The sequence below is a fragment of the Eumetopias jubatus genome, unplaced genomic scaffold (genome assembly GCF_037043125.1).
Source record: "Eumetopias jubatus isolate StellerSeaLion01/CBP00866 unplaced genomic scaffold, mEumJub1_p1.0 scaffold_3, whole genome shotgun sequence".
NCBI lineage: Eukaryota > Metazoa > Chordata > Mammalia > Carnivora > Otariidae > Eumetopias > Eumetopias jubatus.
This window is the reverse complement of record NW_028274809.1, coordinates 46,986,528-47,001,821: the sequence shown is the minus strand read 5'-3', so window position 1 is coordinate 47,001,821 and position 15,294 is coordinate 46,986,528. Positions and strand designations below refer to the sequence as shown.

Sequence of the window (15,294 nt, the reverse complement as noted above, 5' to 3'; positions counted from 1 at the left end):
TATAAGTTGTAGATTATTTTCAATGTACAAGAATATGTTCTACTGCAGAGAATATATGCCTAATATATTAATTTGTATTTCTAGAATTGTGATTTATTAATTTAACAAGCACATCAATGTTAGTGGACTTAGTTTTAGAAAAATAAAATTACGGTGGAATTATTGTGGAACACATTCAGTTAAGGAATATCTAAGTGTTTTTCTCAGCTCATTTTCTTATGCAGTTTTTTTGAATTTTGCAATGGTCCAAAAACTAAGTCTTTTGAACATTTTCAGCTCAAAGGAAAGAATTGTTTATAACAAATGCTAATTTTTTAAGTGTCTCCTCTTTATCACCGTCCATACTAGTACTTTCTAAATACATATTATACCATAATAACCATTTTCATCTTTTTGGTTTCTCCTTCCTGTGTTTCCTTTTGTAACAGTAATCCTCACAACTCCTGAGATAGTACTGTAAGCTTCTTTATCATTCTGAGGAGGCTGATCACACACTAAAACCAGCTGATGTTCAACCTAGATCATCCTAGAGTTAAAACAATTTTGGCATCCTACAGGACCATCTGTTAATTACTTTCTGTAATTACATATTTACTGTGTTAAAAACTTTTCCCAAGAGAAATCATTCTCTTTGAAAGGGAGATATAAAACTTCAAAAATTTAGTGTGAATAACTAAGTCACTCAGGAAACAGAGTACTGCTTTAATATATCTCTCTCGCTCTCTCTCTCACTTTGAATACCACTTTCTTATCTTCATCCAAGTCAATATCTTTTATGCTTGTCTATTTTTTCTGTGCCCATATTTTGCGCCTTCAATAAGATTATGGATATTAACTCCAGAAGGGCCCCTGAGGGCTCTTACGTCATTACACTATATTCTCTTTCCTTTTTCTTCACCCTGACTTCTAGCATCTGTGCTTTAATAATCTAAAGCTTTTAAACTACATCCTGATAAGTAATTTATATATGCTTACCTTAATAAATTGGAATAATAATGATAGCCCCTCATTTAATATAGAAAACAATGAACAAATAACATACATATGCTGATTTAAGACATGTGTTATGAAAATAACTGGGCATAAAAATATTCCACTACTATTCTTAGAGAATCTAATGGGACATGTGCTCCAAAGTTTACCACAATCCCGATGGAAACACATCTATGAAAAGTAACATGGTTATAGACACAGGAATGTCTCTGCTAAAGACAAAAGCAGAATAAGCCATTTTAACAGGTGTAAGAATGAAACATGACAAATCAACACATCAGCTGTTTTTCCACCCATCCTATTATGTTCCCTTCCTAAGCACTCATGGTTATTGCAAAGTTTTGACTAAATGGAAATTACTACCAGCCCATGAAAGAAAATATAATAATGCCCTTTTATCTGCTTATAAATTTAGAATATAAAATATTTTATAATCCTTACATGCAAAAGTCATAAATTATAAAATCAGTAGAAATGTTGCAATTTAGATGCTCATTATGTGAAAATCTCTAAATGCAAAGTGCTTTTCCAAAATGGCAAATCTGATTTAAAATGTGAAACTAGAACTAGAAAGTCATCCTACTTTATTTTCTGCAAATACTTCCATTTATTTTGAATAGGAATTGAATAAGAATTTTAAATTTCAGATGACCTATATCTGAATCTCATCTATCTTTGAGCAAAACTAGTTAAGGGGAAGAAAAGAAATCTGTTTTTATTCCAATACTCATAAAGATCATGTAACTGGTAGGCACAATAGGACATTTTCATCTCATGATCCCACACTCGGGTCATGAAAGGAAGCAGTGTACCTCAGCACAGTGATGGCAGGGGGATTCCTAGAAGCCATTCCCAGACTAGAATAGCCAGCAATCACTTAACTGAACTGACTTAAAAATCTCTCACTAAACACCAATTAAATGTATCCTCTCTCAACTTCCCTTTGGCAAGATCTCAAAAGTGCTGTAACCACTCAGATACCATCCTGCTCAAGAGGAAATGTGACAAGGGAAGTCTGAGTGGAAAGAAACTGATTGAGGTTGAAATATTTTATTTATAAAAGTTGTACTTAAGCATGTGACCATATAAACAATTGCTAAGGCCCCTCCCAAGACCTTGGAATCGGCCAGAACCAGTGAGGAGCCCTAGAACTCAAACAAAGACAGAAATATTTATGGTGTTAGAAAAACAGGCTCCTGCTCTTTTTTAAGCCAAGAAAATGGAAAATGTTTTAGGCAAATAATGTGGATTTTCACTTTCTTTCTTTTAGAGTAGCTTGATGGGTTATATTTCTATGTGATATTCTACGCTTTTTTTTAAAGATTCTATTTATTTATTTGAGAGAGAGGGAGAGAGAGAGAGAAACAGCATGAGAAGGGAGGTCAGAGGGAGAAGCAGGCTCCCCGCCGAGCTGAGAGCCCGATGTGGGACTCGATCCCAGGACTCCGGGACCACGACCTGAGCCGAAGGCAGTCGCCTAACCAACTGAGCCACCCAGGCATCCTGTGATATTCTACCCTTAACTGCACCATCTACTCTTCCCTCCCAAAATTGATGTGGATGGGCTTTTCCAAGGATTGTGTTAGTTGCAATTACATTTTTTATTTGCTAGGTGCTTTTACTTAATTTCCTGAACCTCTCTGATTTAAGCATTTGAATTACCCCTCTGAAGAATCAGTCAGATCTCTTGTAATAAAATTTTGCCTTATATTTGTTCTGTAAGTTCCTGGGTGGCCCAAACAACATATCTTATTTCTTTGAACACTCCTCAGAGCAAAATCATGGTATCATGTAGAAATTACAAGAAACTTTTTAGAGCATTTTTTGGGAGAGTTTATTGTATTCTAGGCACTGTGTTGACAAGATGCGTCTCATTTAATCCTTACAATACCCTATGAGGTATCTATTATTATTCCCTAATCACAGAAGAGACAACAAAAGTACTGAGAGGTTAAATACAACAAAACAAAACACCCCCCAAAAAACAGAACTTGCCCTGATACACACAGCCAGATGTGGTAGAATTAGATTTCAATGTTGGCTCTAAGATTACAAAGCTAGGACATCTCAAGGTGTAACTTAAGTCCGGTGTATCATGCATGTCCCTAGTATGTGCAGGGCAGAAAGGAAGGAAATGCTTCTGCTTATGAAATTCTCACTAGAGTCTACATTAAGCTATGTTAAACTTTCCATAATCACTGTAATAAATTCCATGGATTAATTTTTAAGCTTATGTGGTCAGGCACAAATCAGAAGTTTGACACTTGCTACATGCTTTATACATGCCAAGTTAAGTCCTTTATAGGTGTTAACTCATTGGACTCCTTGTTTAAACGATTAAAAATCACTATTATTGTATTCTTTATCTTACCAATGAGGCACTTGAAATGTAGAGTGATTAGTTTAATTGCCTAGGGTCATACAGCAAGTAAAAGGTGGAAGAAGTGTTCAAGCCCAGGCCTTCAGCCTCCAGAAGTTTCTCTGAATTGTGACATGCTTTTGAGAATGGCTCGAACAGTATTCTAACATAATCGTATGCTAAGCTGCAATTAGCAAATATAGTAAAAAAAATAGAAGAATCCTTGTCTAAAAAAAGAATTTGAAAACAAGGATTAGGAAGCTCTGAATTTTGACCAAAAAACATAGCCCCTTTATCTTTTTCTGTATAATTGAATATCACCTGTAATTATAATCTCAGACATTAATCACATTCTGGTGTCTAATGCTTTATGGAAAAAAAAACCCTGTTAATGTGGATGAATTTATTTCCCCACATCGAAACAATGTAATAAAAGCACTGAATGTGACTTCTGTTTCCCTGTAACCACACTTAAAAATGTCCAATTGGTGTATTCATGTTAAGTGATGATACTTATGACAGTAAAACAACAGTTTAACCAATACTCTCTTTTTCCAAATTACAGTCTTTTCTTTATTGGAATATTACTCTTATTAGCAACATAGGCGTGTAGTTTTCCCCATTTGCCATTCCCTCTCACTAGATCTATCCTCTACCCTTCTCTGTTCTGCTCTGCATCCCAGGAAACTCTGAGGCACCTCGAAAGACTGCACCCTTGCCCAGGCTTCTTGCTCTCTGACATTTGTTTCATTTGGCCAAAGGGAAGAACCAAGTAATCAGGGCATAGGAAAAGAGAAGTTTGAGTATTTCTTCCTCATTCTTCTTCCCTGCCAGGCTGTGGTTTGGGCAGTGGCTATGTTCCTCTACTCAAGGCCATGCTTCCCAGCACTGGCCCAAATCCCAAAACACTGTTCTGTCCCCTCTTTAGGTCTAAAGCCATTAAGAGTTTCCCCACTGCAGGTCCCTGGTGCCTGGCCATTCCTTATGAATTAGCTCCCTTCCTCTTCCTGCAAATACCTCAAATTAACACCTTTATTAAACTCTCTTCAGTTAAACACTGTGAACGTGTCATTTACGTACACCAGGGTCCTGAAAGATACCATAGGCCAGATGATTCAGGAAATAAAGTTGAAATATGAACAATGATGAAACAAGGAAAATTTTCATTACGTACCAGTAAAGCAGCACAAATTGGACCATGGATAATGTAGAGAAGATGGGTATCAGAACTGATCCAGCAGCTTGGGGGGAAAAAACAGCAAAATTATGTTGGATATTTTCATTTATGTAGTTCCAATAGAAATCAGAAAGAGAGATTATCTTACTTGTCATTGTAATATAAGCTTCTCGCCACAGCATGTATACAAGCAGGGATCAGTGGAAATCCTGCAAATATCAAACAAAAAGAAAATTAACAGGCAACTTTCTCTGTAGATGGAATTCCTAAAATGTGGTCATAAAATATGAAACTCAGGTACTCTGGGAGCAAAAATAACTGGTCACTATATGTTTAATGAGTAAATATTTTCTGTATAGCCAAGCAATAAATATGGTAAATATTAGTTATTTGTATGTCCAGGTTTGTGTGTCTGTGTGAAGTCATTTTGAATCAGTGGACTTGAGAGCCTAAGTCCATAAATGTGCTGCCTAAGCCCCAAGGCTTAGAAGAATTCATATATATTTTCTATGATATGGAATCAGCCAATATTTATTTAGTAGGATGTGGGAAGAAGTTGAGACTGATCAAGTGAAGAAAAAGAGAGGAAGAGAGAGAGATGGTTTATATATTAGATATTTTGCATGTTTTTAGCATTCTAAATGAGATCTTTCCAACATGAAATGAAGACATGTTTTATAAAGGTAACCTATACTAAATATACTAAAAAGTGTGTGTGTGTGTGTGTGTGTATGTGTGTACATACCTTTATATATCTGTATCTATTGTCTGACTGGATAGATAGGTAGATTGATATATGATAGATAATTATAATTTCAGTTATGTTTCTAGAAACTAGTCCAGTTGAATTCATTTTCAGCATTTTATATTTTGAATTATTCTAGTTGTTTTTAAAAATGCACTAGAGGCACAGATCAAGAAACAGACTCTTAGTTACAGAGAACAAACTGATGATGACCAGAGGGGGAGGTGGATGGGGGATGGGTGAAATAGGTGACAGGGACTAAGGAGTGCAGTTGCTGTGATGAGCACAGGGTGATGTACGGAAGTGCTGAATTACTATATTGCATACCTGAAACTAATATAATACTGTATGTTAACTAACTGGAATTAAAATTAAAACTGAAAAAAAACAGAAAAAAAAGAAAAGGAAATATGCTAGAAGTGTATCATTATTTGCATTGTGAATAATACCATGTCAGGAGATTGTGTGGAAAAAATAGATCTTTCGTGTGCTTTTATTCAATTACTGACCCCTCTATTCTTAAGATAAAATGATATTTTTTAAAAACAAACTTTTTTTGAGTGGAATTTCAAAGCTGGCTAAGCCCAACGCCCTCATTTTGCACAAAGGAAAAAGAGATTCGAACAATATGAAGACTAGTTCACTAATTCATGATTCTAATTCTGTCGTGTTAGCCACTGCATACTTAGCCAAGATACACACTGAAATATTAAATAGAAAAAAACCCAACAACATTGTATTATTGACCTGTGACTACTGAAAACCATGAGTCAGTAGTTCTTTGTTTAAATATTTCAATTTACTGCAATAAGCAAAGGTTAATCACCTGCTGTTGTTTGAGAATGATTAATAATAAGTATATTTTTATTACAAAGGAGCTCTGCATCCTCTAAGAGCTTTCTTAAAAGGTGAGTCAGCAGACACGCGTAATGGCACTTACCCCAGCCAAGAAAATAATACCATATCAAATGTTGCTTTTCCGCAAACACAGCCACCACAATGAGTGTGTGTAGGTAAATGCCTTCACAAAGCATCCAAAAGTAGTTACAGCCCATCAGGTAAAGATGAATGAACTGAGACACTTTACAACTAACCTGTGAGAAAAAAAAGAAAGCCATCAATATTTAGTTGTTTGTGAATTCACATGTAAAGCAATAGTCTAGTTTAAGTTAGCTATATAGAGACCTGGAATTTTCTCTCCTCTACACAAAATCTTATATACTGATGATTCAGATTTGTAAAATGCCAGTCTTCATCCTGATAAGTTTTTAAGCACTGACTCTAAAGAGTTATAATGGTACACCTCCCAGGAAATGTGTAAATTCCAAATTTATTACAGTTAGTGGATGTGTTTTTTCCAGATACATTTTTTCATGAAAAGTGACCAATAATTGAAAGTCTTGCATACTACTGCTACCAGTGCAATTACTCAGTAAATAACAATCTAATGGGCCCGTATTTGATATTATTCAAATATGAGGTTGAGGATTTCATGTAAGTAAAAAGAAGAAAAAGTTATGGTTTCTTTCCTCTTTTTCTGAGATCCCCACTTTCTCTTCTCTATTCTTAAAAAGATCAGAAGAGGAAGGTTCAAATACAGGCTAAAGTAAACATGAAGGAGTAAGAGATATATTTTGCTCCCTTAGAAAGGAGAATAAATTTAAAACTCTCCCAGAAATATATGGCCATTTACTCCCCACAGCTCCCAATTTCTAGTCTGGTCAATAAATATTTAGTGGCAATTATCATTATTTTTGAAATAAATATTTTTTTTCACTAAAAAGAAAATTGGAAGGGAGATACAGTAGAAAATAGATATTGGGGTTCTCGTAGAATAGTAATCATGACATGTGCCCATTAGTTAGCTTAAAATATTTTCAATGTTATTTCATTTAATCTTTAATTCTGTGTGACATAATTTATCACTAGTCACATATTTTACAGATAGAAAACTGAGTACTGGAGAAGTTAAGTGATTTGCTAATATTCATACAACATCAATCTAAGCTATACCCTGAACACAAGTCTTGTAATTCCAATTTTGTTTTCATGATTATACACAATGCCTTCTGCCCGTAGGGCATTTATAAAACCTATTCTTCCATTAAGTACATTGGTAGAATGCATAACGTTAAACTTTAAAATAAAGTATCTTGATGTCAAACATCATGTTATATTAACAAAGTCTTCTCAAGGGTAAAAGTGAGTTAGTCAACTATATTTATATAGAAATAACAGACTTCAGCTTCAAGTTTTTATCTGGTATAGTTTTTAGACGTGCATTTCTAATTGGACTTCTTACTCCTGATTTCACTTAAAAAATTCATCCATAAGTCACTATGATAAAAAGAACTTAAAACATGCTTCAGGAAAGTATTTTTATGAAGGGCATTGCTGATATAAACAAACAATAAATTTTCCAAGAATATATTAAAAATATATTACAGCCTGCAATTTGTACATTAAACACAATATCCTTATAACTAAATGTAAGCTTTAGAATCTCTTGCTCTGTAGCTTCATGATGAAACTTATCTCTTTGCTCTAGAGAAAGTCACTCAAAAGTGGTAGGTCATTGGCCAGTTTTTTTATGTTGCTAAATCTATCCCAGTGTGTTTCCTCACCTAGTGACATTAGAGTGGAACATACACAAGATTAAGCAATCTGGATACACGTGTGCAAACAATGCAGGGAATTTTAGGATTTTGGAAATTACCCTAAAACACACGTAAAACACATAGGAGAGTATTGTTTATTGGGCCACTGAGTGAAAATTCCTTCCCTTCCATGGTTTCTACTGAAATCTAGTTACTAAATTATTTAGTTACTACTAGATAACTTAATCTTTAAAAAACCACTTTATGTACACCATATATATATATATATATATATATACACCCCTCCACAAATCCATATCCAAAACTGTAGTATGGATACTATAAACATTATGAAAGCAGATAATTTTAAATACTTGAAAATATGTTTGTTATTTATGCAGATACTTTAAATATAGCTCACATATGCATATAGTTTGCATAAAATATATACACTTATATAAGTAAATTTTAGGTTATGTTTTAAAATATGGCTTTTATATTATGACAGTCTCTGTGCTTATTTTTATGTATCTTTTGATACTCATCCTAAAAATTGTGCTTCCAGAAACAGACCCCAAAATACAGAGAACAAACTATGTATGGTTACCAGGGATGGAGGGTAGAGAAGCAAGAGATGGGCAAATTGGGTAAAGGGGAGTGGGAGATACAGACTTCCCGTTGTGGAATGAATAAGTCATGGGAATGAAAGGTACTGCATAAGAAAATATACTCAATGGTATTGTAATAGAGATGTATGGTGATGGACAGTATCTACACTCGTGGTAAGCATAGCATATCAAGTTGTCGAATCACTATGTTGTACACCTGAAACTAACGTAACATTGTGTGTCAACTACACTTCAGTAAAAAAAAACTTAAAAACAAATTGTGCTTCCAAAGGGATTATAAGGAAACAACTTACAAATATTTGCTGAGATACTGAGGACCTGGTAGAGTCCTTTAAAAAAAAAGTCTCATATTAAGAAACTTTAACATTACATAGGGGATGTACAATTCATTTTCCCTGGTTTTATTAACTATTTAAAGTCACCTGATCCCAAATATATAATTTAATTAAAATTTTTCTGTTTTCATGCCTTGTGTTTCTAACTACATCTGTAGTTAGTTGCTTTGATTGACTTTTTAAATTCGATCGAGTAAATGTTACATGGTCATAAACCCTTAAGTCCCACCAGCAGGAGGACTCTAGCCATCAAATGAGGTGAAGATGTGTATAACATATATAAATAATTGAAGCAAAGAAATGTATTCCTCCTTTATAACTTGGGAAAGATTGAGATGTATATACCTTTATAGATTGGAATATAGATATATATACTCTCTAGATGTCAGACCTTAAAATATATATATGAGTATTTATACACATTTACATATATCAGGACCCCCCACCCCACCACCACCTTTCACTCACATTTCTTTCCCTCTAACCTCTTGAACCTAAGGGTACAACCTCATTTTACTTACAGGATTTGTGGCCACTAAAGCCTGGTTGTTGGCCACTGCAGTGAGATGAATGATTGTTACAATAGAGTTACAAACAAAAGAGAAAAATAGATTTTTGTGCAAGGTAATCCTTTGGCAACTTAGGCTCCTAAAAGGCAAGAGAAACCAAATATTTTATTTTTATTAATAATCATTCAAATAAGATACATTCACAATTCATAATAGCTGTTCCAAATCTGGAAGAATTATTTTTTTCTCCCCAAGATTGACTCATGATAAAATCTTAATTAGGGAAAACCTATAATTCCTTAAAAGAGAACAAATGAGTTGCTTCGGTACAGGTAGACATTTGTAGGAATAGAAATTTGCCCATACAAGGCTTCTAAATAAATTTCTTCTGTGAATCTCTCAACATGATTAATATTTTAATTTATTCTGAAAATGTAGAAACTGAGATTCAGTGAAGTTAACTGATCAAAAAATCCTGTAGCTAATTAATTTGAAAACTTTGGATTTGTCTGTCAGAATCTTACACAGATAATGCTCTTTTCATTATACCACAAAGGTTGTTCTGTTTATATAGCCTGTTTATGATTGTTTATGGTTGTTCTATTTATAGAGCTTCTGTGTGGTGATAGTGATTATGCAGACCAACCATGAGAAAAATAACATTGTATTCAGAATAGATAAATTTATAAAAATATAGACTTAGCAACCAATGATGTTTGTTTGTTTAGCTTTACTGAATTTTCTTTCTAATTGGTCCAGCCATATGTAAGGCATAAAATATTACCACTTGTGACTGGAGGTCCTCCTATATAAAACAAAATTAAAGAACTGGCTATTTGGAATTCATATAGAAATAAATTTTAGGAAAAGTCATTATTAATGACAAGTAACGCCATTCCTCGGATTGAATCCACATCTACTCTACCAGATTGTCCACATATGACTCTATGCTCAAAGACCAACTCAAGTTCTACCTCTTTCATGAAGCATTTATTTGAATGCTTATGGGTAAAGTTTTAAACTAATAGAAAGGAATCCACTTCAAACTGAATACTTAATATCAAAACAAAACACGTATGTAGGGAGGGAGACAGGAATGATTTCATTACAGAGACTTAAAAGTTCGTTTTGTATTTTTATAAAATTATGCAATTAATATGGTCAACCTAGATAATCCACCCTATTTAACACAAACTAATGACTTCTACTTTGGGAACTTCAAGGAGATTTTAATTTAATTTTATCACTGTATCACCTTATCCTAAATAAACCATGTGCCCAGGATATCATAGTTAGGCTGGGATGCCAAGGTTTTCTATATTTAAAAATGCAAAGTTTAAGCTATATTGTCTCTGAAATTTCTTCCAGCTATAGATCTGTGATTTTATATATAGCTTTAGTATTTTAAAGGGTCTAGAAGTGAATTCAGTCCAAACCAGTGTTTACTGATTTTCAATACATGCCTTCCACAGAAGTGGGTGCTATGAGGGAAACGATGAAAGACTTCATGAATGAGATGGCTCTGGGGCAATCAACTGAGCATAAGACAGTCATACATGATAAGTATGTGAAGTGTAGCTGGAGTCCTTCAAAATAGAAACAGCTCTGAGAGCTGCTTGTATTTTCGTATTAGAGAGTCTTTGATTTGATGGTGCAGTGTATGAGAGGTGTGAGAGGCGTGAGAGGCAGGCAGGGATCAAACAAAATTAATGAATGTGAGAAGAGGTTTAGTAAAGAATATTCTTTTCAGATCATTTGTATCATGAATGGTTTGTTTTTTTTGTAATTGGTCACTCTTCACATTATGAACATATAAAATTTGTCTACCTGGTCTTAGTTTTAAATGCCTTCCTTGAGCTTACTCAGTGTCTGTGGAGTGCCAACTATTGTTTAGGGGAAAACTGCCTACCCATGCAAATATGTACTTTTTTCATAACAGAATTTGAATAACTCAGCTACCACCATGGGAAAAATAAAATAAAAAATGTTTTCCTTAGCTGGGCTATTTTGCCCTTTTCTGCTGAACATTGGTTCAGGTCCATTGGTTAAGACATAATATATAAACAACAAAATTTCACAGTTTTCAAATTATGACCAAAACACTGGGAGAGTTTGCTTAGACAGCAAATAAGAAATGTTTGTAAAGAGTAAATTGGAATGAAGGAAAACAAACACTAAATAAGACTTTTAAAAATAGCAATTCTTGATAGAAGAGCCTAAAGATGACCTAAGGAATACAAAATGAGTAGCATTTATATTATAACTATGGGTGTTTGTAATATTCACATGTGCAAAGGTTAAAAATATGTAAAATGAAATGCTAACTGTAGTTAGTTGAAAACAATTTTAATTTTCTTTGTGTACACTTAAACTTCCTTTTCTCCTCTATGATAGTGTATATTTCTGTTCCTCTCAGAATTCCCACTTTTTCTGATGACTGCTCCCACCTCAATCTGGTTTGAAAGGTAAGGACCTAAAAATGAGCTTCTGGCATCTATGCTCTTCTAAAGATGTAGTTATTGTGAGTCCACCAGCAAAAAAGAAATTGCTTCTTACTCTCTTACTCTGTGATAAATGGATATATTGCATTTTCCCCTTTGAGAACCAAAATAATGCCATACTATGGGCAAAATTTTGAAATAATAAAATGAAATCCTATTACAAATAAAATATTTAATATAAAAACCAAACAAATACTTAAGAGGATACATGAAATCATTTCAAAACAGAGACATAAAGCTTATTTTGAGTGTTTTACAAAATATGGTCAACATTGATAATCCACCCTATATAATTCAAACCAAAGACTTTTGCTTTGTAAACCCTGATATCCAGTTTAGCTGTGAATATTGTTCTGTTGAACTGAACCATTGCAAAAAAGATTCACTTTGTGTTGTGTAAATTTGTCCAACTATCTATAATATTAGCCTATGGCTATTGTTTTAGTTTCTTCCATTTCTTCCTCCAGATTCTGTGCAACTTAAATGCAGACAGATGCTATCTGACATATGTTTTCTATCAATGTCTAGTGGTAAAGATGCTTAAATTTTTCTAATGATGCATATTGTTTTCTCTAAACATATTCATTAACACATGTAAGTTCATCAGTATGAATAAAATCAACTGGTAAATGAAAACCAAAGTATGTACTTGGTAAACACATTGTTTTGTTTAAATAAAACCCTAAAAATATCCAGGTATTTTTTCAAATGTTAACCTGAAACCAGTTTCACCTACTCTAAGTTTTAAAATGTGCTTATTTTACTCAAAATACTAAAATAATTGTTTTATACTCTTGGAGAATGTTTTTCAAAAAACTTTCTGCTTTCTTTATAAGTTATAATATTCCTTTCTATTTGAGCATAACCACAGAATAGAAAATATGGTTTGTGGGTTTGGATTGTTTCCATTTCATATTTTTACATATAATTATTTTAGGATACTTTTTCAGTATGCAATTTGACAAGCAGAGTAGTAGAGGCAGTTAATGTAAGCATGTCAACAAACCATTATTCTTCATGTATAAGGTACCTATGTCTTTCAGTTCTCTTTTGGAACAATTAGGAGTGGGTAGCACCCAGTCTATACACACACTTGAAAATAGGTTTTGAAATCTGGCCTGAGAGTGAATCTGGACTGTGTTCTTTCCTGACACTATGACTTTGGGCAAGTTATTTAAAAATTCTAATCCTTAGTTTCTGTATCTGTAAAATAGGAATAACAATAGTACTTCATAGGATTGGCTGTAAGGTGAAGTGAGATTAATCATGTCTAGTGCTTAACATAATATCTCACCCATGTCAAGTTAGCTCTTATTTTTTTAACCTAGTTATCATATGGCTGATTTTAATCAAGTTCTCTAAGGATTTTCTCCCACAAATAATAAAATAGCATCAAGGTTCACCTTAGTAATCTAAAACTGCCCATATTTTAAGTAGTACAATGAAACACTGAATTGCCATCTTTTCGTTACAAAACAAAAGAATTTAGCATTAGAAAGACAATTTCCTGTGATGGAGAGCAATAGAGGAGGCCATCTGAATTATCCCCCAAGGAATTTCATCCTTCCCAGGGTTGTCTCCAAATTACCACTTTCATTATCACACAGGCCCCAAATATTAAAGATTTATTTATTTATTTGAGAGAGACCAGGTAAGCCCATGTAGGGGGGGAGAGGCAGAGAGAGAGGGAGAGAGAACAATCTCAAGCAGACTCCCCACTGAGCACGGAGCCCAGCACAGGGCTCAGACTCACCACCCTGAGATCATGCGCCGAGTCGAAATCAAGAGTGGGATGCTTACCCGACTGCCACCCAGGTGCCCCATACAGGCCCCAAGTATTATGCGGCTCCGTAGTCAAAGTTCCGCCACAGTATGAACAAAATACTTGCCTTTGTTTCCCATTTGGTTTTGACTGGAGATAGAAATTTCCAAACTACTTTCACTCAATACTAGTCCTGAGCAAAACTAGTAACAAAAAGAGGAAATACAAGCAATATAAGAACTGCCCAGGCTACAAAGTACTGCTTTCTAATGCTAGTGTATTTAATTTAATTTCTTAATGCTTAGCTCTTTTCCCAAGAAAACACTAATCATGTATCTGGGAGGAAAGCTCATGCCAATTGGAACACTGCCAGAAAAGTAGGCCGAAAGCAATAAATATATTAAAAGGAAAAGCAGTATGGCTATCTTTTGTCTACTGAAGGGAGCACTGAGTTGATGGACTCACCTGGTTAGGTATGACACAAAGCAGATATAATCTCTATCAATGGCTCTCTTGGGAGGCTGATGGTGATCCATTTGGTCAGATTAGAAAGAGTACATGAGTGTTTCAACCAAGGTGATCAATGAATGTCCTTTTGAAGGGAAATGGTTGCTTTTACTCCATCATGCTCCCTTCTCCCTTGTCCCTGCCTTTCACAGCTCCTCATTTAAGATAACATATGAATATGGGCTGCATAAGGAACAGATGGGCACATTTTGTGTTGCCAAATGGTTTTCCCTCATGTGGGAGCTGCCCCATGCAAGAGCTCTTCCTGGTCTACTAATGGGCAGGAAACCAAGAGAAGAAATAGTCAGGCTTTCTGAATGCCTGTGATTCTTACACTCCCCAAAATTTTAGAGATAAAATTCCTAATAGTAGCTGCCACCATATATTGAGCTTTTAGAATATCCCAGACACAGAGATAAGTACTTCACATTCATTATGTCTTATAATAACCCCTTGAAGTGTTATTATCCTTTAATAAAATGGAATTTAAGTTGCTCGAGATTACAAACCAATTAAGTGATCTGTTGAATTTGAATGTTGAATTTTAAGAAAATGTAAGGCTTTTGTCTCTTTTAATATTCATTTAATCACATAACTATTTACTGATGCATAAGTAATATATTGTGCACTATTTCTAGATTTTGAGGAAACACTTCTGAATAATATAGATGTCATTCATGTGACAATAGAGGGTAAATACATAAATTACATCACATAATTCCTGATAGTGTTATATGCTTTTTAGAAATGAAAATAAGATTAAGAAATAGATAAAGACTGTGGCCAGAGTGAGGGGAGACTCAAGATAGAACTGAAACAGGAGCAGATAGGGGAGAAAAGCATTTCAAGCAGATTAAGAAGTTACCCTGAGTCAGAATCATCCCCTCCAAAAAAACATAAGCTTAGAGTTTTTACAGGGCACGAAGAACAATGTGAATAAATGCATAAGGCAAGACTCCATGTTGTTTTTTTTTCCTATTGTAACATGAAGAAAATTAAAGAGCATAATTTACTAAAAGACTTTTTGATTCTGAAGCTCATACTCATTTGTGTTACATTTTAATGTTCTATTAGCAAACATTAGCAGCATACTATCCAGTCATGTCTGGTTTTTGTTTTTCCTAACTACTAAAAAGATGCTACACTTTAGAGAGTTTACTGTGGCTTTCTCCTGTTATAT

The 15,294-nt window shown here is 34.2% G+C and overlaps 1 protein-coding gene across 1 annotated transcript in view; it reads right to left on the bottom strand.

Annotated features, from left to right (window-relative positions):
- The window catches only part of CALCRL (calcitonin receptor like receptor), a 101,938-nt gene that overhangs the window by 7,327 nt on the left and 79,317 nt on the right, over positions 1-15,294 (bottom strand). Inside the window, exons 10-13 of the mRNA XM_028121223.2 lie at positions 9,357-9,483; positions 6,215-6,368; positions 4,678-4,738; positions 4,527-4,593 (exon numbers count right to left, since the gene is read on the bottom strand). Coding sequence (XP_027977024.1) covers positions 4,527-4,593; positions 4,678-4,738; positions 6,215-6,368; positions 9,357-9,483 — 409 coding nt within the window. The remainder of the gene's footprint in view (positions 1-4,526; positions 4,594-4,677; positions 4,739-6,214; positions 6,369-9,356; positions 9,484-15,294) is intronic.